Genomic DNA, 24,436 nt, shown 5'->3' on the forward strand with positions numbered 1-24,436 from the left:
TGGATGGTGTGCCAGCGCAGACCGTAGCAGACCGACAGACCGCTGCAGTGTCCGCACGCGACCTTTTCGTTGTGCGCGAGGAGGCGAAGAAAGTTATGGCGAAACTGCGCTAAGTAACCGCCTGCACAGCTTTTCGTGTTCGCAGTTATTCTGTGAGGCGAAATAGCTATAGGATAACTTGTGCAGTACTTTGGAATTGACTGCATCACTGAATTGTGAGTCTGTTGGGGTAGTTTCCGGGCTCTACTTATTACATTAGACGAAGTTTTCGTACTCTTCGCTGTAGTATGCTACTTCATTGCGAACTGGCACCGCATGGGGCCTATTTGGACACTGATTTAGTTTTCGTGAAGTCTTAAGGGTGACTTGTATTTAACATTCATGCGCATCCAAAACCACCTGTACGTAATGTTAGGCTTAGCTTGACGGAAAAGTCGAGTGGCAGATTTCTTGGGCACTGAAGGTTGGAACGGGCCGTGAAATTGTTAACCAGACTGTCACGAAACAGCAGCTTGTAGCACGAAATACTTGTTTGCGGCAGGAAGCCGTCCGCACCAGTCCGGACGTAGCTGTAACGTTATGCCGGCTTCGGCGCAGTACAGGTAGTAGTGCATGAGGAGCGATCATTTGACATCCGCTTACATGATCTTGCTGATCTTGATTGCAGTGCACGGAGGCATAGCATTGCGGCAACATGGATTTTGTCTCATCCGTTCAGAAGAAGGTGCACAAAGCTCAAGAACTGATAATTGAAATCGAAAAAAGCAGGAAGTACCTCCAAAATAACTGCGAAACTGTGAGTATCGCTGTAGTTTAGTCAGAACAGAAGCATTGTTGCTCTGTCTGTCTCTGTGTAGATGCAGTCCCATTCGTGAGCCCTCGTAACGGTGTAATTTATTTTGGAAGTGAAAAGCACACTAGTTTTTCATTACATGGTTTGAGCAAAAAGGATGTTAGAGCACGCCCGTGCTCCCTAAACGATGCACTGCAGGGGACATCAAACGCAATTCATTTGATTTGTTCAACTAACCTCATAGGTTATCTGCCAACTTAGGACAAACTTTTACCACACCTGAAATGTGACTGTGCTATTTCATGAAGCAAGATGCTTGAAATGTCATGCCAGTTTCAACTGCAGCTGTTTACTATGTAGATTACAAAGAGCTACTTGTTCTAGAAGTGCTCTCAAATGAGTATTGTAATGTTAAGAGGCTAATGACTGCAAGTGTTTCAGGAAGTGCAGTTTCATACCACTATGTGATACTGGCGATGTGGAAGGTGCGTTTTAAGTTGTTGCCCGCTGCAGTTGAACTTGAGGCAGTTTCAGCGTGATGCTGACATTGACAATCTGATTTATTCAGTCCTTTTCGTTAGCATGGTAGACATAAAAGACAGAGTGCTATTAAATAATTGCTGAGCTATCACTTGTTTCTAACCCCAGGTTTAAATTAACAAAAGTTTAAGGGGCCTATTTTTTTTCCTAGTGCAGCAGAAATATAATTGAAACTATCCAGACCTGCAAGAATTGCATTTAAAAGCATGTAAAATAAAATAAAAAATCTGTCTGCAAACCTTGATTTGGTGAGCATAGATGTTGGCAATGCTGATAACTGAGTGGCGGTAATATGAAGTGATCAATGTGTTAGAAAATTCAGAAAATTGTCTCATTTCAGCTGTAACTCTGAGCTTATTTACTGCGACAGCACTCGCTCCCCTTATCTCATTACGCTCACAACTTCGTGCAAACCTCCTGCAAATCTGTGCAGTCTGCTAACTGTATTCAGTGATCTCGACACAATGATAGGGATGGTGGCATGGTATGACACTTTATTGACTGACTTCCGAGACAGTGAAGAGCTTGAACACTGAAAATGACTGCTGCAGAGTTCAAAGTATCGCTGCGAATGACTAGCTATGCTGCATGAGTGTATTGCCTCTGCAATAGATGCACAGATGCTACCACTTTCAGAGTCACCATTGTGCTTGCTACAAATCCTGCACAAACTGCCAAGCCTGAAAAGTGTGATAGCTCAGTGGCTAGGGAATCTGGCTCCCTATCGCATATTGCCGCAGTGTTGCGAGTTCAGTTCTCAGTGGCGAAGTTTTGTTTTGCCATATAGTGGGGGTGGAAGAACTTGATGGTGACAAGGTGGCCTGCCAATGACATGATGACAGTGGCATCATGGCAATGGAATAATGATAATCATGTACATGGCAAGCATACTTTCAAGCTCTCATTTGCTGTCGCAGTGAAAAATTGGTTTATTAAACATATTTTTGGGAGGGGGGGGGGGGGGCAGTCTTCTTAGCGGTTGATCTATGAATGGCAAGCACTGTTGGTTGGGAAATATTGTTCGCTTCATGGCTTAATCCATCCAGATTATTCTGTTAAAATGTTTAACTTCCAGCATAGAAATGAATGCACATTTCACATGAAGAAAAGTGATATTTAGCTTCGTAATTATGACCTTAGTGAACGTCCATAGTATGCCAAAAGGTTACTGAAATAATGTGCTTATGTATGTTATTTTGTCAAACATTTGCATGCAACTCATCACTGTTTAGAATGGGGCAAGCACAGCTAATCTCCTATTGCAAGCAGCTTTTGGAGCAAATGTGCAAGTGTGTGCAAAAAATATCTTGAGAGAACTGGAAGGGGATATCAAGTCAGCACATAGGGAACATGCATGATGAAAATGCCAGATGAAGGATGGGCATTATGTGATGTGTAGCACAAACTGGGCATGCATGACAACAGAGAAGACAGACACGGCCCCATATTGTCGTCTTCTCTGCCTTGCATGCCCCATTTGTGCTACAACCCGCCGTGGTTGCTCAGTGGCTATGGTGTTGGGCTGCTGAGCACGAGGTTGCGGGATCGAATCCCGGCCATGGCGGTCGCATTTCGATGGGGGTGAAATGCAAAAACACCCGTGTACTTAGATTTAGGTGCACGTTAAAGAACCCCACAGGGTGCAAATTTCCGGAGTCCCCCACTATGGCGTACGCGCCTCATAATCGGACCGTGGTTTTGGCATTGTAAAAGCCCATAATTTTAAAATTTGACCTACACATGATTGGTCAGTCTGGAAGGGTGGATGGTCAGCAGCGCATATAAGTGATGTGATAATACATACATTGAGCAAAGGCATGTACTGCTGCCTTCAGACCTAATCTGAACGTGCAAGTGACTTGCATCGTTGCCCGTGTGTGAAGTGCTGACTGCTGGGTCTGAGTTCACACCAGGGGGCCAGCATGCGTCATGTCCACTGTTGACGGGTGTTGCGTGCCTGTTTGTGGCGGTGTCTTGGACCTATTGGCTAATGCTATGTGGTGCTGGTGACAGTGTGAGCCGCCCGCTTACATGTTTAAAGGGACCCTGAAATGATTTTGATGAATTAGGGTATTTATGTAGTTAGGGTAGGCCTTTCTGGTCATTAAGTGACACATTTAAGCGCTCCGCATAAGACGTGTAATTTATAAGGTTACAGAGATGTGCATCTCTACTGATGGCAGCAGCACTGCTCCCCTGAGTTTTCAGCCTCCCCGTCTCCTGCTACGGAGCGGGCGTCCGTGACATTAAGCTTATTTTCAGTAGCATACATATGCATAGTAATTAGTGTACCCTTAAAAATAAATGCATAAATGTAATAAATATGGATGTCTCTTCAAACCAAATGGCCCACTTCTGCCTGATAGTGTGTATCGTCTGCTACAGCTCTGACGATGGCAGCTAATATGGGACGCTGAGGGGTTCTCGCATGAAAATAGAAGCAGGGTGTGCTCAGTTAGACCCCTTTTAATTTTGCTGCAGAAAATGTTTTGCTGAAGTCCCCAGGACTACGAAACCAATCTTGGTCTCATGAAAAAAAAAAAAAATTGCCTTTGCCTAAAACATTCGGAAGTCTCCACTGAGTCGGAATAGGTTCCTTGCGAATTACGCGAAATTCTATTGGGTCACGAAATTCTTGAGAAAGCGTTCCTTGAGAGATACCCTCTGTGTCTAGGCGTACAACGAAAACCATTTCAGGGAGCGTTTAAGTATGATAGTAGCAGTACATCCACGTGAAATATGCACATCTGAGCACCACTGTTTGCAGTCGTCTATATATACATTAATGACAGTGGTTCACAGCAATGTCACTTTGCATAGCTGCTAACTCTCCAGAATTTTTTGTTAAGTTTATGAATTGGTGCTCTTTCAGTGATTTTACGAATGTTGCGTTAGTGAAAAATAAATTGTGAAAAAAAAGTGAATAACATTTTGAAAAAATAAATTCTGTTTGCAAAAAGTTTCCCTTGCCAGTCTGATTCTGCCGTTAAGTCTTCTGATGGTGAAAGGATGCAAGAGAGGTACTTAGTTCGAGCACTTTATACAGACAAGTCCCTGAAATAGGCGAAGTTGACGACAGCAAAGCCCCTGAAGTCACTGTGCGCCAATTGCTTTTCAGTCTGTGCTGTTCTTAGTTTGTTGCTGCTTGTGCTGCGTTTAAAGGTAAATTGTTTAAAATTTATGCACATCCAGCGCACATATTCAAACCGAAGTGAAGGGAAGCTTTTGTGAAGTGGATAATCAAAATGCTATAAATTTGCCCTATTCATTCCTGCGTCCTTGGCATAAAAGGGAACTGGCCCGCACTCGTGTTCTCTCAAGTACTCATGCTAAGCAATGCGAGACGCAGCAAACATCTTAAGGAGCTAGTTGGCATTGGCACGACAGAACTATACGTACAATTGTGGCCTAATGGGTCAAGGCATTGGGCTGCTGTGCTGGGGGACCAAGGTTCGATCCCACCTTCTGTCACGTAATTCAATTTTTTTAGAAGTGTGAGCTATTTGGCAGGACAGCAGCAGCAGCCGTGGTGGGGATAGTCCGGGAGGGTTTGAAAAAAAAAAAAAGCTTTGGCTTTAAAATTGTCTCCCACTAATGGTTTGTGCTCGGGCCATACTAAACATAATGTGTACAGGGTGTTATCCATTCAGTTTTGTAATGTGAAATGTTATAGGTGGTGCTGTTGAGACTGAATGGGCATGTAGTCAGTGTGCAATGCCTTTATTATTGGGAAACTGACATAGGGAAAGGATGTGCAAGTTTTTTTGCACTGGTGCATAGAAAATGGAATTAAAAATCATCTTACTTAGTGAAACAACTACATGCTGGGAATGCTTCCTATTAGGGGAGTGAAGGTTTTTGTGGAAAGCAATCTGACTGGGAAGGATGACAGCATAAATTTTGACGAAGGTTTCTTGCTGTTCTAAATTAAAACTGGGAAAGCTGTCCTAAGCTTATGGAACTGATAGATAGCAACCATTAACGAGCAAATTATTTGGCAATAGGCAAAGGTTTTTAAAAAGGAGAGAATAAGCGGGGTGGATCTGTTTAGTGTAGGCAGTAGTGTTTTCACTGTTGCAGTTGTGTGCATTATGATTGTGACTTGACCTCTGCATTTCACTTTCTTCTTCAGCTTAAAGATGACATAGATGCTGCTTGCAACCAGCAAATAGCTGCTGTTTGTCAACGAAAGGACCAGTTGTGCCACCACGTTGAATTGCTGGCTGCTGAACAGGAGAGGCAACTTCAGTCAGATTTGGCAAAGTTGCACCAATATCAGGGCAGCCTGCTGTCAATGCTTCAGCTGTATGCTGCTGGTACACTCAAGAATGACAGCAATGCTTTCACTTGTCTGCAAGATCTTGAACTGTGAGTTTTGCATGGCAGATATGTAACTAAAACGAGCTGTGTTGATCTTGATTTGAAACCACTCCTCACTTGGACATTGATGAGGTCATTCTAATTGTATTACCCTGTGTAAATACATTCATGCTGCTTGCAATCTTCATGAATGTTAGGTTGTAAATGTAAGGTAGACTTAAATAAAACACACACACCCATCATGTAGTAGACACGTAGTATCTGGCTGAGCCTAGTTATGAACATAAACAATGACAGCAATAATGAAATAAAATACATTTCATTGCTTTTTTGAAAATAAATGGAAAAACTTGAGCCGGGAATCAATTACAGCCCTTTTTTCCACAAAAATGATCTAAATATGGAAAAATAACAAGAATCAGTGATGTCGCAAAGTAATGTCATCGGTGTTGCACTTTGGGTGCAAAATTCAAGAAATTTGGCATCGAACATTTTTTTTTTTTCGTAATAAAGTCATACTCTTGCATTAAACAAATGCAGGTATAGTTTTAAAAGAGCAGTTTTACAGTCTTGCTTTGCCCGCCTTGTGCTAGCAGTGTGATGGCATGTTCACATTTGTATTGAGTAGGCGAAATGGTGCAAACTTTGCTTTGCGACTTTAAACCAATAGCGAAATTATTTCCACCCTTTCATTTACATTAAAGTTGTATACTACACTTCTGGACACATTCACGGCATCAAAGAAGTCGGGCGTCACTGTACTGGTGAAACGACATTCCCAGCAGGTGAAACACACAGGGTTTCTCTGGATAAGGCCACATGCTGTACTGTTGTATTAATTAAGCAGTTCAATAGAGTCTGCGGGTGTAGCCAAATTTCATTTTTGCCAAATGTTTACCAGATTTCATTTTGCAGCCAAACTAGGCTGACCGTCCACTCAAATGTGAAACTTGCAGTTGCAGGTATAGAACATCACGAAACCTTAAGCACTGTGTGGTCATTGTGGTATACTTTAATGAAAACGAAAATGACCAGTTGGCAGTTGTGGCAGCCGCCAAAAAAACAATCAATACCACCAGCCAGGAAATCGGTACATTTGAAGGCTCAGCACTCTATTACAGTTGTAGAAGTCCTTATACAGTTGTAGCAGTCCTTAATGCAGTAGTGTAACCATCCCTGCTTATTTTTTAGCCATGGTTTTGATGTCTCCCATTTGGAATTGCAAAACCAAGACCTGACAAGGTTCAGCTTGGCAGTGGCGGCCTATGAATTTCAAGTTTCTTGCCGTTATGCTGTCATTGCACGCAACAATAATACAGCGTGCATTGGATGGTTCCAATGCGACTGACTTGTTTCCTGTGTGTGCCAGAGTTAAGCTTCCACTGTGTGCCAGAGTTAAGCTTCCACTGTGGTGAATAGTGCAACACTCATTGGCAAAACTGCAGCAGATCAGCCAGCTGGCTGAAGGAGCTAAAGTAGCTAGCATGCATTGTCACTTGTTAATGAGCCGTTGGACTTTTATTGTGATAGCAATTATATGGACACTCCAAGCGGATTTGTGTCGTCGCCATCGCCGTGAGGTTCCGTATAAAGTCCAAGGGCGATAAAATCGTTGCTGCGTGCCGTATGCTGTACTTGTGAGTAAAAGAGCGCGGACGCACGGAGAGCAAATGTGACGCTCACGCTTGCTTGCGCTTCAACCGCTGTCAAAACGCTTGCTCACGCCAGCGTTTTGACAGCGGTTATCTGGTCATCGAGTGTGATCTATTCATGTTTGCTGTGTGCGCTAACACTATGCTTGTTAATTCAGTTAGTAAGAGAATGTATCCAAATTTATACAGCCGATAAAACTACTATCCTTACTCCGTATAGCTCTCTACTAATTTGCTATCGCAATTGATGCTTCGCCTTTCGGGCGAAACTTTTTTTTTTTTTTCAGAATTTACAAACTGTTGGTTTGAATTGCTGTTTGCCAACACACATCTTGATGCATGATTGCATTAGTATAAGAATTGTAGAATTCTCCACACCAACTTAGATATCTAAGTGCAGTGTTGGCTGATGTTGATGCACTGCTGTGATTTCCATCTATACTTGACTGACTAGACATTCAGCTGATCCACTTGCTTGTTCATGCTGTGCCGGACATTTTGTGCCAGTCCCAACCTAACTGCACCTATGGTGCCATGGCAGACTGTTTGCAGATACAGTTCGGAAACAATGCATTTTTACGTGGTAGAGTTGGCAAGGGGTTGTCATGATCAGCCTGCCACATGTACACTGCACAAGGAAGACTGCGATTACCCATTTGTTGTTAGCCAACTCCATCTTGTGCCTGAAAATTTCCTTAGCTCGTCACATGCCTGGTCCACTGCTGTCCTCGACTTCATTTCCCTTCCCTAACTAATGGGTCACTGGTTATCTAGACTTTGCATGATCTGCCGAACTTCCACTTAATCTTGGCTAGAATATCAGTTACACCCATTTGCTCTCTAACCTACATCAGTCTTACCATCTCTTAAAGGAATACTGACGTGACAATTCCTACTTTACATTTTTTATGTTAAGTGAAGTTCCTGGACTTTGAAACCCTAAAAATAATACTGGCAGGCCTCAGAGCACCCTAAATAATATAATAGCTTTTCCATAAACCAGTTTTGGTTCTATTTCCCAACAGCTGTGTATGTAATGGATGTCATGATGCAGAAGGTGGTCATGTGGGAGCAGGAAATTACAATGTTTTAGCACTCTCTCTGACTGGCACGATTGTCTGCTGTGCTGCTACTCATCACTTTGCCCCATGTTGCAGTATAACAGCACCAAACGAGCTGGAGCGAGTGTGGCCACCTTCTGTGTCATGCCACCACGACATATACAGCTCTTGGGAAATAAAACCAAAGTTGATTCGTGGAAAAGCTATTATAAAAAATTGTTTAGGGTGCTGTGATTTCTAGGTTGAGAACCTCGATTTAACGGAAAAAAGAAAATGAAGAGTTGAAAATGTCACATTCGTTCTCCTTTAATACATTACTTGTTGCATAGTCCTTAGCTGCTTCTCAAGCTTCCTTGGTATACTCCAAGTTACAGCCCCATAGGTTAATGCAGGTAGTATATACAGGTTGCATACTTCTCGAGGATATCGGTAAGCTGCCATTCATCACTTGGAAGTGCCTGCCATATGCGCTCTAACCTGTTTCTGTCTCTAAATTTTCTGCTCATGATCTCGGTCCCGTTTGACTACTTGACCTTTTTGTACAAGGGAACCATAGACATAAGTGTGGCACAAAATGTGGACACGCTCATGCTGTAGTTGAGAAAGTTTAGCCTAGGGACAGGCTTGGGATGCTGCTTCAGGTGTAGTAGATGAGAGACGAAGTGCACTAGCACATAAAACTTGAAAATGTAGGCAGCAGTGAGTACCATGTAATGAACAAAGTGGAGGGCAGCAGCAATAAAACTTGAAAATGCAGGCAGCAGTGAGCACCATGTAATGAACAAAGTGGAGGGAAGCAGCTATAAAATCTTCCTCGTTGTTTCCCTTGTGTCAGGAGTGCGTGTTCTTTAAAAACGTTTTTAGAAATGAGCTACTGATAGCTCCTTAAATGTGGGTAATGAATTTTTCACTGAAAAAGCACAATATGGTATTCTTATTGTTCGCTACCTACCTATGTGTGTGTGTGTGTGTATATATATATATATATATATATATATATATATATACATATACTGTAACCGTCACTGCTCCTTGGGCCTGTACTTATTGTTGCATCTTTCTGTACAGGCCAAATGTAGCAACAGGAGTGCCGCAGCTGCACTTTGCCAAAACTGGTGAGAAGGAGCTAGAAAAGGCAGTGCGGGACTTCGGCTGTGCCAAGCTGCATCATGTCTGTGCACCATTTGGCAACTTCAAGGACAGTAAAACCAGTCTTTTCAGTGGGGAATGCGCTAAAGTATCAGACTCAAATGAACCTTGGCTGCTATGTGACATGGTACGTATGCATGCGGTGACAGGAAAACGGAATGTTTACTAGCATTGTTCTTGTTGGTTCCAGGCAGTAAGCCCTTGTTTTAATGAAGTCTCTTTATCCAAAGTGGTGCATTTTAACATCTTGTCACGGTCCCATTCAAAATACATCCATTTTATACTGGATTATTCGAAGTGCAGTGGCACTGGGCTGTGCTTAGTGCAAAATATATATGGGTGAAAGTGTGGAAACCATACCTTTTGCACTCCATGCCTATGTCTGTTACATCAACTGCATCAGCTGTACGAAATGGGATGTAAGAAATGCATGAATGCTAAAAGCTGGTGCTAAGGCTTCCAGAAACATAACTTTTTGTGTTGTGGTACAAGTTTGGGGCTTATTTTCAGTATGCACAGTTGCAAGTTCAGCCTGTTAAAGAATTTAGCTTTTGGGGTGGGTTTGTGAAAATTCATGCTATGCACTTGAATATAAAGCAACTGGTTGTTGTGCAGCCAACGTGTCTGCACACTTTTTGTGCGGATATATTGGCTTGCTCCAAAGTGCTCAGAAATCTGTATTTAGGCACTCCAAACTGCTCCAAAATTAACATTGTGCTGCTCCAAAAATTGCTCCAAATCTAAGTTGGTCAGTGGCACCACTGATATTAGAGTAAAAAAGAAATACGGTTAAACCTCGGTATAACGAAGTCTGTGAAATCAAAAACTTGCTTCATTATATCGAAATTTTGTATTAAAATTCGACCTTTTATGCAATTAAGTACGTACAGTTGCCAGTCGATATTACTTGCATGGAAACGGGCCGCAAAATTTTCCCTATTATCTGATGAACCCCGAAGGAATGAAGTTCCGAACGTGACCACGCGTACTGAAGACCACGAAAGGCGTGGAACAGAGGGAGAAAACTACTCGTAGAAGCAGATGCCGCTGCCCTTGTCGACGAGGCAGGACCGGCGCATGTAGGTGATCGGGAAAGGGCATCCGCGTACGGAGCGGACGACGCGACCGTTGGCTGTGGTGACGGCGTGTCCGCGTGCGTTGGTGACTGTGCATGTGTGCGATGGTGACGGCAACGTGACATCAGTGAGAGTTTTTGCGTCATATATTCAGCTGCGGATTTCAGCTCTAACTCTCACTAATGAAGAGGTTGCGCAATGAGAGGAGACAAGAGCGGATTCTTTGTATGCGCTGTCATCTGCCTCTGCACGACACATCAAAAAGGCAATTACGGTGCATGAAACTGCGGCAAGGAAGCTAAAAACTACATAAAACATACAGAAAATGTGTCCTCACAGGCAAAGGACTACATCCCAGGAGGGTTTTAGGTGCTCAAAGCAAATATTTAAATGTTTACTACAAATGAAACTTTAAGCTTCGTTTTCCCAGCTTTTATTTTTTGTGCAGTTGCTTTTAGTCATCCCAGTGCCATTTCAAAACAAATGAAAACAATCATTCTGTCTTGTGCACCTTAAATTCTGAAACATGATGAATGCAATAAGCTGTCCATTTTTGTCGGCACCTCATAAAACATTTTTTTTTTGCGAAAGTCGTTAGACAATATGTATAGGAATGTTCAAAAAACATGTTTGTGCTCATTTCGGCAGTTAAAAATAAACCAATAGCTTTATTGCACAGAATGGGCCTTTGTGAACAGGACGATGTGAAAATCTTGGTGAACTTGTGTGTAATTAATTTGGCGATGACCATTAGAGACTGTAAGTGCTTTAACTCAAAAACTATAAGAGATAGTACAAAACTGATTTCAGTTGTGATATCAGTATAACAAATCACACCTGCATGCCAAATTTTATCAATTTATTCCCACAAAAAAGAAAAAAATTTCATTGCCATGTTTAAGCGAAGCCAGCTACATTTTCGCGTCGCGTCCACTCCGCCCTTGCGGCTGATAGCGTTGCCCGCACTGGGACAATGATGATGATTTAATGGCATCCCCTTTGAAACGGAGCGGTGACAGTCACCTAGCCTGCTTGATTTAATCAGGTATGCTATACATGTTTTTTATCTAGCATTTTTGTATACATTTCATTAATCTTTTTTTTTTTCCCTCAGTATCTACCTTGTACCGCAACTTATGACTGTGAGATCAAATCAGGTCGGATCAATCTCTTCCCTGCTTTGTTTTCCACCAATACTCTTAACATCTCTTGCTTATCTCTAGGCCGATTGATGCTTCTGTCCACTTTAAACCCAAGCGCTTCTGGAAGGTGTATGTTACCTACTGTTCTCACTGGGTGAATCCCTTCACATTCCATTAGGATGTGTTGAGTGGTGTTAAGATCTTTGCTGCTGCACACACATGCCTCATCTAGTGCCGAATATTTGCTACGGTATGTTTTGGTCATTAGGCAACTCAGTGGCTAAGGCGTTGCACTGTTGAGCATGAGGTCGCGGGATCGGATCCCAGCTGCGGCGGCTGCATTTCTGTGGAGGCGAAATGCAAAATTGCCCATGTGCTTGCTTTGTAGTGCACGTTAAAGAACCCCAAGTGGTCAAAATAATCCGGAGCCCTCCACTATGGCTTGCCTCATAATCAGAACTGGTTTCGGCACGTAAAACCCCAGAAACAAGGTCCTTAGGCAACTGGCTCGAGCCTCAAATACATTGGTGCAGTAGTTACGGTGTTCGGCTGCTGACGCGAAAGACGCGGATTCGATCCCGGCCGCGGCAGTCGCATTTCAATGGAGGCGAAATGCTAGAACCCCGTGTACTGTTCGATGTCAGTACACATTAAGGAACCACAGGTGGTTGAAATTTCCAGAACCGTCCACTACGGCCTGCATCATAATCGCGTCGTTTTGGCACGTAAAACCCCAGTAATTAAGACGAAACTTTTATGTGTCTCATGCAGAGGTGTCCTTTAAAGAGATGGCCTTGTCGAAAACCCAGTGTCGCCACGGATGGCAAGAGAATGTCACGTGGCCTTATGGAAATGCATATACCCGATCACCTGTGGCGTATACCTCACTCCATACCCAAGTCCATGAAATTGCGCCACACGGGGTTTTGCATGTAGCTTAAGCCTATCATTTGGTAACGTGTAACTTAATGTATAACTCAATACATGACTAAATTTGCACCAAGCTTTCGCCTTCAATTGTTGCAAAGAGTGTAACGCCGAGCGGAATTTTTAAAAATTGGCGCTCGCCACATTCCTATCAAGAATGCCGACAATGGCACAATGCCACCCTGACGAGTAGCTTTTGTACGTCGTTACTATTCACTCAAACCGTGATTAGCAACTACACAAACAAGCGCCACCCAAAAATAAACACGCTAGTCTGCCGATTCTCGCAGTCCATGCCGAGAGGTAGCGCCTGGTGTCGAGAGTATTGGAGCGCGCCCGCAGCCTCCATGCGAGGCTTAAATAATCTGGTTTATAGGCTTGCCCGGTGCTGTGGGTCAACGCTCATTGTACGTCACTCTAATGTGGTGTGACGTCACTAAAACTTTCATTACGCTTCCAACACAGTGACGTCAATGTCCATCACGCTAGCGATGGGTCTTGATCGCGAGAACAAGCATTTAGGCACTCTTTGGAAGTGAATTAAAATATATTTTATGCGTTTGCTGTGTCCAACACTTCATGTTGAGTGCCCTTGCATACAGAGGAAGCCTACAGCAGGCTTTTTATAGCCTCAAAATTTGGTGTCTCAACCCCTTTAACGCAATGGTGCAGTTTGAATTAAGCGGCTTTAAAAGACAGTAAAACCTCGGTGATACGATCCCGGCTGGTACGAATTTCGGTGTGATACGAATTCTTAACATTCCCCCGCCGAAATACATTGCTCACAATACGAAAAAAATCTGCTGTTCCGAATGTGTTGCCGCGCCGCTGCGGATCATACGAATGCGTGATCAACAGCGGCGGCGACCGAGCCAGAGGAGGGACCAGCACAGACACGCGGATACGTCATGCGGCTGTGCAAAAACGCCCGGTAAATCGAACGTGAAAGCATTTGCGACGGTTAATTCGAACATACCATGCACTGACGCTGCTCTCAGCAGCGCGCCAAATCTGACCGGCATTGCTCCGACACCGCTATAGAGTAAAAGCTTAGGAGAGACCCCTCAATGCCGCGCAAAAAAAAAAAAAAAGAAAAGCAAGGAAAGCAAAAAAAATGGCGGAAATTTTACCCTCTCTCAAATGGCAAGGTCGCCGTTTCTGCATTGCGCCGAAACACGCATGTACGTGCCAACGTCTCAGCCACGCGGAGAAAATGGCAGTGAACCTTTCTCTTTTATGCTTCCTCTATTTTCTAGTCGCGTGTTACCCTTGCACGCTGCGATGCAGAGGGAAGCAGCGGCGGTGCGTCCCAGTCTGGCCAACAAAACTGCCCGCTTCCCAATAACAGCAGAAAACAAAACTTCAGGGAGATGGCGCTGGTGCCGGCACAGTGGCAGGCGCGCACGGTGACAGTCGAAGGTGAGGGAGTTGAGAGGGAGCACGAGGGGAGCCACTGAAGCCACTGCCACCAAAGCGGCGCAGTTGCTGAGGCCAAATCCGCTTCCCTGCCGCCCTCTTCCCTCACCTTCCACGGTCTCTGCGTGCACCCGTCGCCGTGCCGGTGCCATGTTCTGTTTCGTGTTTCGTGTTCGTCGTTATCGGGAATCCAGCGTTGGCCGGTGTTGGCAGTTTCGTGGCCCTTGCTCGCTATGCTCTTGTGCGCCGCAATATTTCACGACTCACACCGTTCGTGCATTGTGCTATGGTGCACGAATAATTCAAAAATACGTCCTTCTTTTAATTCGAACAAATTTTCGGGCCCCTTCGAGTTCGAATTATCGAGATTCAACTGTACGTGGAAGTCAATGAGATTTTAGGTCCGGACCGCGAAAACGCAACGTAGCAGCCGGGAAAACGCCGCAGCGAGGAAGGTATCAATGGGGTTCCACTATTAGGAATCTTTTCTGGTAAAAATAAATTCATTTTTTCTTGAATTTGTGTATGTTTTTATGATACGAATATTTCACGTGACCCCGCAAGATTCGTATCACCGAGAATTTACTGTACATTGAAGACATAGATGGCCAACCAAAAATTTGAAATTTGTTTGTATTAACCGAAAGTTTGAATTATCAGAGTTTGAATTATTGCTAGTCTACTATATTTCCTTGTTCCACCACTTATGTGGTTTCCTCTTTCTAATCCAACAATTTTTTTGTTGTCTGTCTTGTACAGACACGGAACTGGTAGAGAGGAAATTCATTTCCTGTCTACCAGTTCATTATATTTCCAGACTGCTGTAGAAAAAGCCTCAATTTTCTTCTCTGTTTTTTGCGGTTTCTGTTATTTGCTCTTCATTCAGGTTTAGAAGTTCTGATGCTATTGGTTCGTGTTTTGCATTAGTATTTCTACCATACTTTAATGTTAAACGTCTATGATCGCTACCCAGGCTATTTTTTCCATGTTCGTCTATTACCATTTGATCTAGTTGCTCGTAGACCATTTCTGAGACTAAGGCGTAGTCGATACATAACTGCCTGTTTCCGCATTGCCATGCTACCTGCCCATGACACTTATTCTCCCTGTTAACTACTATAAGGTTCTGTTCATCACACAGATCCAGCACTAGAGAACCCTTGTAATCAGTATATCCATCTAAATCGTCCATGTGCGCGCTCATATTTCTCACTAATATCACCTGGCTCGATTTCTTGAGAACTAATTGCTTCTAATGCAATCAACCAATTCCTTATTTTTTTTCTCTGCTATCACTACCTGTCCATAGGTAAGCTACTCCCAGCCACGTCTTTTGCCTTGCCATTGCCGCTAATCCATAAATGCTCCTTACATGTCTCTTTTACCCTTTGCCACTTCCAACCTCGCCTAATTAGTATGCCTCCGCCTTTCCTTGACCCGGTCATTCTGTTGCACCCTTCCCGTACGAAATTGCCAATTACAGGCGGTTGCTCCAAATCTTGTAGATGCGTGTCGGTCCAGGCGTACACGCTAATCGCTTCGTCATTCAGCTGCGTTTGAATTTCGAGTCATTTTTCCTGCTTGCGACCACCCTGCATGTTTATGTAATTTTACGTTCTCTATTCTTATCCTTTGTGCATCTTTTCCTAACTCCTTGTAGTCTAATTCTGCCCTTTACTAGTGTGTCGCTGCATTCAATACTTAATCTCGATTCCCGATTGCCTGGGGCCCCCCTAAAGAAGTAGGCTACGGCCAGCGCTGTGAATCAACGTCCAACCGGTGTTGCTACACTTCTGCTAAAATGTATCCCATCACGCAAAAATGTATCCCGTCACGCACAAAAGCGCCTTCGCAGTCTGCTCGGTGCACTTCTTGGTTGATGTCAATAACCGTAAAATTCACTGCTTTATTTATTTATTTATTTATTTATTTATTTATTTATTTATTTATTTATTTATTTATTTATTTATTATACATACTTTCTAGGACTAGTAGGCACAACAGAGAGGAGTGGTGAAAGTGTACAATATTTGCAGTACAGAACAAGAACGGAAAAATTAAACTAAGGCACTTTGAAAGGCAATCTTGGAAGTTAGTGGTGTCACAAATGGAGACTGTGGAGGTGGGAAGGCCAATCGCCATCATTCATTGGCAGTTCTTGTCAAAAAGGAAGAATGGTGCAAATTAGTTCGATAAGATGGCACCTCAATTTTGTGTTGATGGTCGATACGAGATGATATGTAACTGGGTGTAGCGAAAAAGTTTTCTTTAAGAGAAGGGTTAAGGTAATATATTCTATGAAAATGACAGACGAGAATACTTGCGACGTAATGAAAGGTCAGGCAGATCTAGTGTTCTTTTCATGGACGTGACGCTAGAATGACGTGAATAATTTGAGAGAATAAAACAGCGGCGCTGTTCTGAGTGCTTTCAAGAGAAATGACGAGATTGGTATGAGCAGGGTCCCATATGGCACAAGCATATTCTAATTTCGGGCGGACGAGTGTTTTATATAGAGTAAGCTTTAGTGAGGTGGGTGCTGATGCAAAGTTTCGTCTCAATAAAGATAGAAATCTACTTCCGCCGCCCCTGCAAGAGAGCTCCGACAGAGAGAAAACTCATGTTGGTGCGCCTCCGTTGCGATCACGCGGCGGAACCGAAAGCGCGTTGCCGCAGAGAGCGAGAATACCTCGTGAGCGACGGTGATAAACAAGCTAAGAGCAGCGCCGATAAAGGTAGAAATCTACTTCCGCCGCCCCTTCAAGGGAGTGCCGACAAAAAGAAAAATCGCGTCTCGCGCGCCTCCGTTACGATCACGCGGCGAAACTGAAACCGCGAAAGGGGTGTTGCCGCAGTCTGTGCGACGCACGCGCTGAAACTAGAAATCAGTTCTGTTTATCTCCGCAAGAAGGTAGCACAAATGTCAAACGCTTCTTGTAAGTCCTAAAAGGTGGCAGCACCTCCCGGTGAGCATGCATCGTCATTATGGCGCGAAATTTCAAACGGAGGATCGAAACCGTACCCGTATGGCAAAGACCTTGCGGGACAGAAAACCGCCGTCGTACAGATACGGCAAAAACCTTCAAAGGGTTAAACTAGGATTTTTACACTGTCTAAAATTTTTTTGCAGTTGGCCTTTATTGGTTGCCTTGAGGACATGTCAAATTATAACGAGCTTCTTTAATGCTAAATAATTTTGCTGTGCTAGTTTTAAGCAGACTTGGCTCTGCTAGCCATTACAAGGCACCTAATTAAGCTTTATCTCCTTCTGTGGCAGGACAATTGCAGTGGCGAGGATGAAGTGGTGGCTGCCTCCTTGCCGAAGTCCCTCTCGGCAACATCCAGTTCCATTGAGGCGGTGTCAATGGATGAGGATGACACACCTGGCACATTTCATAAGCTGGTTTGTTTCTTCCTTCAGTATCATAAGTGCTAGAAGTGTCATGCCATCTTATTTTAGCGTGAGAGTGTTCACCCTGTTAAGGTTGATTTTTTTCGCCATATGTGACCGCCCAGGGTCGATTTCTTTTTATTGCACATTTAAATTCTTCAGAGGGACCTATTTCGAAAAAAAATTTGCCGTTATCTTTCTCGGGTGATCATAAGGGGAGAAAAAAAAGTCGCAGTTTCGGGTGAACCATCAATTGCGATAGCAAATTTACTAGTAGAGTATACGGTGTAAGGATAGTAGTTTTATGGGCTGCATAAACTTGGACACATTCGCTTACTAACTGAATTAACAAGCATGGTGTCAGTGCGCTCAAGCAAACATGAATAGATCACACTCGATGACCGCAGACAAGCACTTTCAAAACGCTGGCGTGTGCAAGTGCGGCAGGAGCAGTGACCGAAGGTTCGTGTGGTCTGTCGCTTAAACGGAAACTGAGCAGTGAAAACACAGCGCATACAAAGGTCAGAGATGTGTGGAGATTGCTTTCAAGATACGGTGCGCGCAACAGTTCTCAGCTGCGCAAAGTACACAGTTCCTGGCAGGGTAGAAGCCGTGCACCCTCCCTCCCGCGCTGCCTTCCCGCTTTCCTCATTTCGCGTGGGAGATTAAGGGGGGACGCGGCTTTCGCATCGCGAAAAATGGCTAAAAAATCGATTTTTTGAAAATCACATTTTCAGTTTCTGTAACTCTTATTTTATCTGATTCCGAAATATCATCACTGAAAACCAAGTAGAAGTGCTCTAAAAAAATTGTTATATCAGCCAAGGTGCCGAAAAATTGCGCGGAAATCGCGAAAAAACGGCATTTTTCAAGCCACGATATCTCCGGAACGGCGCAGCCGAGCGCTGCCATCTTGGTCTCGTTGGAAAGCGCAGTTCTCTGTCTTCAAATCTGCCGCTTCAGCTATCTCCTCCATACAGAAACAAGCACACAAAAAGCAAATGATTGAAGGTCGTGCCGGCGCCACCGATTGGCCGCGCCCGCCACGTGACTCCAGCGCGGTTCGCCATTGGTCCGGTGCTCGCTCCGTGATGGCGTCGTCTGCTCCGCTTGTTGCGGTCTCCTCGCGAGCTCCGGACAGTTTCCATAATCTCGACGAGTATTAAAGCGGGCGCTACGCGGACATCGCAGTAGTGTGGCCGATTCCGCGTTTTGTGGACGTCTCAGACCCGCGGCTAAGCATTCCGAGCATTGGTGACGCGGACTTCGCGACCGAGCTTCGGGCACGGAATGCTCGGACACGCGGCTAAGCCTTTCGCGCGTAGGCGTCTCCGACTCGGCGATGAAGCACATCGCGCGCGGACTTCTCGGATCCTTGCCTAAGCATTTCGCGCGTCGGCACCTCGGACTGTGTGACTAAGCTAATCGAGCATCGACTCGTCGAGCCCGCGGCTAGGCATTTCGCGCGTCGGCACATCGCTCATCGAGTGTCGACTCCTCGGACCCGCGGCTAGGCACGTCGCGCGTCGGCACCTCGAGCGTCGACTCCTCGAGCCCGCGGCTAGGCAATTCGCGTGTCGGCACATCGCTCATCGAGTGTCGACACCTCGAGCGTCTATTCCTCGGACCCGCGGCTAGGCATTTCGCGCGTCGGCACCTCGGACTGCGCGATTGAGCTTACCGAGCGTTTGGACCCGCGACCAGGCATTTCGCGCATAGGCACCTCGGAGACTGCGCGACTAAGCTCGTCGAGCGTCTATTCCGCGGACCCGCGACGAGGCATTTCGCACATCGGCACCTCGGACCCGCGACTTGGCACATCGCGCGCCGACTCTATTATCGTAATGCCACGATATCTCGTAACAATACCTATCATACCACCCCTTTAATTCATAAAGAGAACCTCATCATGAGCTCTATTCACTTGGCCACTTGGGCTGGCACAGACACCTGGCTGCAGAAGTGAGGCATGATAGAAAAGTACAGGCTGGAAAGCACCTAGCAGCTGCATTGCTGCCTATCTAGCAGTGGCTCTCCTAACCTCCATAGCCATTGTCAATGGAAGATGATTCAGAAGCCTGCTGAGAGCCTTCATTCAGTAACATGGTCGATTCTACCAAAAGAAAACAATGCCTCACTGACTGCACTAGAGGCTGCTATCAATGAGGCAGTCTGCAGATACAACGCTAGAACTACTGTATATTTATGCCCACATAGTTCTGCACCTCACTTGGTTTGAAACCCAGGCACCATGCTCTTTGTAGAGCAGCAGTAAAGAATGCCATACAATCATGAAAAAAGGCAGAACGAAGGCTCAGCAGACCAGAGGCCACATGTCCAAGAAGCCCCACATCACAAAACACATCAAAGATTACAACTTTGGTGCGTTTTAGAGAACTGAAGAGAAGGTGCAACTTTGAGAGCCGTTTTCTCAAAACTGTTTTTTCACCTTTCTGCTCAGTTTCTGGAGCTGATTTCTTCGTTACCGTTTAGCCTATTTTGATTCTGTTTTTTTTGTCATGTTCCTTGGACTAGAGTGCAGGTCGAGACAGTCTCGCATTTTTATCTTGACTTTTTATAAATTTATGGCATGGCTATTCGTTCACCCAGAAAGTGTGCTTGGTGCGAAGGTAACTTGAAAAATTACTATCTAAAAAATTTGTGTAGTGAAAAAAAAAAAGTAAGACTGTCACGACCTTCAGCACGCATTGAGCTATGCAGTCAATACTCAACGAGCCTTCCATCATGTTTTTTAAGCTCCCCAGGCCCTCCAGAAAGTTCAAGAGAGAAAAATTCTGCTCAATAAAATGTTTTCAAGGTATCACTCTGAAACTTTTATGGAAGTATCAGGGAGACATTCTAAACATTTGTGCCAATTTTCATCAAAATCCATGAAGAAATCAGGAAGTTGATTTTCAAAGCCACGTCCCCCCTTAAGTCTCCAGTTCCTTGCGCCCGGCATTTAGTGCCAAAGCTAAACATCACCTCCCCTCCCTCCCTGCCATCCCCCCACGGCCTTTCGCACGACCGCAGACGTGTTTGCTCACCGCCGTGCGTTCGCTCTTGACGAAAGCACGCGTCCCTTGCACGCTTTTCACTCGCACATGCAGCATACGGCGCACGGCGACGAGTTTATCGACGTTGGACTTTATATGGAACCTCACGGCGACGGCAGGAATGCGCTTGGAGTGTCCATATAATTGCTATCGCAATAATATATTGCGTTGGTATATATGTACTGTTTATTCATGAATAACGACAATAAATATAGTAAATAAACTTATAATTAAAAATTTGATGCATTGTTATACACATAGTTCAAAGGCTTAGAAAAATGTGCACACGAGAATATTTTGCAAGTCTCAAATGTTCCTGCATTTACACTAATATTTCTTTAGCGTCCATAGCGTAATCGAACTGCGTAGGTGAGCGTACTCAAGAAAACTGTGTGGTTGTGCGCCCGTCAGAAAAGCAAAACGTGTGACGAACTACCGCTAATCCTTCGTCTTATCGCCAACCAGAGGCAATTAGTTTTTGCGAGTCTCCAAAAAAGGAAACGCATGCTTGGCGGTAACTTTCGTATGCGCACCCCCGCGAGCAATAAACGAGCGAGTAAGTTGCGGTCACCCTTTGAACGATTAGTAATGAGATAGCCATCAGTTTTGCGAGTGCAAGAAGCCGAAACCGCTGCGCAAACGTGTGTGGGCCAATGCGCAAGCGGTAGTTAGTACAATGCGCCGGAGCAAACAAAACATACAACGAAAGAGAGGTGCGATAAAAAAATTCCCTGTATTCCCGTAGAGTGGCAGCACATGCCAGGCTAAAACAGTGCAGTTTCAAATATTTCCAACGATGCAACAAGTGATCGAGTCTCAGTTAAGAGAACATCATCGCATGCAAATCAGTAGCTCAATCAGAAGTTACACTCGTTTGGGCTCCTGCACACGAGGGCCTGCCAGGCTACGAAGCCGCCCATGCCTGTGCCCGAGGTTTCACGAACCGGACACAGACAACACAAGGGGAGGCTGAGGCTGGCGTCTCGCGTGATAGACTCATTACATGTCACGACATCTGCCAACACTGCACATAATCTTGACGCACTTTACCCCCTCTCACTCATCCCCACTCGAGGGAATTGGAAATCTTGTGGAGACAACTGCAGACACACGCCTTCACTACTCCGTCACTCCTGAATAAACTTATACCCCGATCAATTTCTCGATCCCGGCTGCTATCGTTGCACAGCCCCTTATGCTAACTACAGTATAGACCACTTATAACATAACCGCTTATAGTGCAGGACTGGATATAGTGCGGTCTTTTCAGACTCCCGTTAATTTTCCCATAGCACTCCATGTATACACGTATCGCTTATAGTGCAGTTTCGGGAAACAAAATACCGGTTACAGTGCGGCTGCCTGGGAGTATGGAAGTCAGCGGAGACGACGAACGCTCCCCTCAAACGGGCGTCCCAAGGTGCTCGAGAAAGAAAGAGACGAAGTGGAGGAGAAGGGCACGTGGTGCAAACGAACAGCCAGTGAGGCTGAAACAAGAATCTTGAGTGCGAGTCATGAAATATCACGGCGCGCATAGCGAGCGAGGGCCACGAAACTTCAGGGAGCAGGCGGCGCCGGCACAGCATGGCGAAGGGCGCACGCGGAGACCGTGTAATGTGAGGGAGGAGGGCGGCAGGGAAGCGAATTTCGCCTCGGCAACTCCGCCGCTTCGGTGGCTCCCTCCCCTCGCCCTCCCTCGTAGCTCCCTCACTTTCGACTGTCACCGTGCAGGCGCCGCCGCTCCAGCCGGCCCGGCGCCAGCTCCCCGAAGTTTCATTTTCTGCCGTTATCGGGAAGCGGGCGTTTGCCGGCGTGGGCAGTTTCATTGGCCGGCCTGGGACAGCGCCGCTGCTTCCCTCTGCGCCGTAGCCGCAGCGTGCAAGGTCAACACGTGACTAGAAAGTAGAGGAAGCATAAAGGAGAAAGAAGGGTTTACTGCCATTTTCTACGCATGGCTACGGTAGCGTGGCTGAGACGTCGGCATGTGCACGCATATTCTGGCGCAACGCAGAATCGGCGACCTTGCCATTTCAGAGAGGGTGAAATTTCCGCCGCATTTTTTTTTTGTTTCGTTCGCGTGTGATATTTAGAGGTCTCTCCTAAGCTTTTACTCTATGGCGGTGCCAGAGCAATGCCGGTCGGAGGCGCCGCCGCTTGATTTGGTTCGAATTAACGAGATTCGGCTGTTAATTGAATGCAAACGTTCTAGCTGCATTTCTCGACTGTGGATACGCGTGGCGGCTCGGTGCACATGTTTTGCATATGTGCGGGCCTTGAAAATTGTTGCTTTGGTTATAGTGCGGTACTGCTTTTAGTGCGAATATTCGCGACTCCGGCGACTTACGTTATAAGTGGTCTACACTGTACAATGTAGACCACTTATAACGTAAGTCGCCGGAGTCGTGAATATACGCACTATAAACGGTATAGTGTAGACCGCTTATAACGTAAGTCGCCGGAGTCGCGAATATCCGCACTATAAGCGGTACCGCACTATAACCAAAACAACGATTTTCAAGCCCTGCACGTAGGCAAAACATGTAGACCAAGCATGTAGACACGCTAATTTGTACTATCGCGCGCACATCACGATTACGTTTTCGCCAGTGAGCTGGCGAAAACATAATCGCGATGTAGCCGGTGCTCTTCAAGCTCGACAGCTTTGCACCGAGTCAAAACGAAACAACTGTTTGCCACAACCGCTGCGGAAAAAACCGTGCCCGCTATAGACGCGATTATGAACGGCGACTTTGCGGTGCTGAAGGCACGCGCCCGACGCACGCACAGAGTCTGGACGAATTAACTACCATTCACTGCAACAACGGGGGGGGGGGGCAGTTGAAACTGCGGTTGCTATCTGTGCGATCATCGATGGCGACAAGGCAGTTTTTTAGGCATGCGGCCGACGCGCGTACCAAGTAAAATCGAAACTACTATTCACCGCAACCGCTTCGGAGAAAACCGCGGCCGCTATCGACGCGATCGTGGATGACTACGCAGTTAGGAAAGCCCGCGGTCAACGCGGTGTTATGCGCGGCGGTAAACGCAAGAATACAGGCTTCAAAGACACAAATAGGCTCGAAGCGTTCCCGTGTTGCTGTCATCCACGAATGATTTCAACTGATGGCTGTGGCGATGCGGCTCCGCCGCTTCGTTTGTGTTGGACGCTAGCGCCGTTCTTGCTCTTCTGCGTCGCACATTTGCGGCGCTCCTCGCTCACCGAGCTCTGAAAGTAGTCCGAATTAACCGATGTGCAGCCAAATAAGTCCGAATTAACGAGAGTTTGATTCCATTGAATAATGCATACGCCGGCCGGAAGCACGCACCTTGTTGAGAAGCGTGCTCGCTGCCGCCCTTGTCGGCGAGATTTTCCTGTGGAAGCCGCATTATAACCGGTATTTCGTCTCACGCGGCTGCACTGTAAGCGGTATGCGTATACATGGAGTTCTATGGGAGGGTAAATGGGAGTCGGGAAAGACCGTACTACAGTGTAGACCGCTTATAATGTAAGTCGCCGAAGTCGCGAATATCCGCACTATAAGCGGTACCGCACTATAACCAAAGCAACCATTTTCAAGGCCCGCACATATGAAAAACATGTGCACCGAGCCGCCACACGTATGTGACAGTTGAGGAATGCGGCTAGAACGTTTGCATTCAACTTACAGTCGAATCTCGTTAATTCGAACCAAATCATGCAGCGGCGCCTCCGACCGGCATTGCTCCGGCACCGCCATAGAGTAAAAGCTTAGGAGAGACCCCTCAATGTTGCGTGCGAAAAAAACAAAAAAAAAGAAAGAAAAAAGAAAACGCAGCGGAAGTTTCATCCTCTCAAATGGCAAGGTCGCCGATTCTGCGTTGTGCCGGTACATGCATGTACGTGCCGACGTCCCAGCCACGCTACTGTAGTCAA

The 24,436-nt window shown here is 45.6% G+C and overlaps 1 protein-coding gene across 2 annotated transcripts in view; it reads left to right on the forward strand.

Annotated features, from left to right (window-relative positions):
* LOC119436602 (uncharacterized) overlaps positions 1-24,436 on the forward strand; it is a 40,647-nt gene continuing 16,211 nt past the window's right edge. The window contains exons 1-5 of one of the 2 annotated variants that reach the window (XM_049658952.1): positions 1-215; positions 668-796; positions 5,466-5,701; positions 9,435-9,642; positions 17,354-17,479. In XM_049658952.1, the coding sequence (XP_049514909.1) occupies positions 695-796; positions 5,466-5,701; positions 9,435-9,642; positions 17,354-17,479 (672 nt within the window). In that variant the 5' untranslated portion in view covers positions 1-215; positions 668-694. The remainder of the gene's footprint in view (positions 216-667; positions 797-5,465; positions 5,702-9,434; positions 9,643-17,353; positions 17,480-24,436) is intronic. The other variant, XM_037703504.2, reaches the window with a different exon arrangement.

This window comes from Dermacentor silvarum, chromosome 1 (genome assembly GCF_013339745.2).
Source record: "Dermacentor silvarum isolate Dsil-2018 chromosome 1, BIME_Dsil_1.4, whole genome shotgun sequence".
Classification (NCBI taxonomy): Eukaryota; Metazoa; Arthropoda; class Arachnida; order Ixodida; family Ixodidae; genus Dermacentor; species Dermacentor silvarum.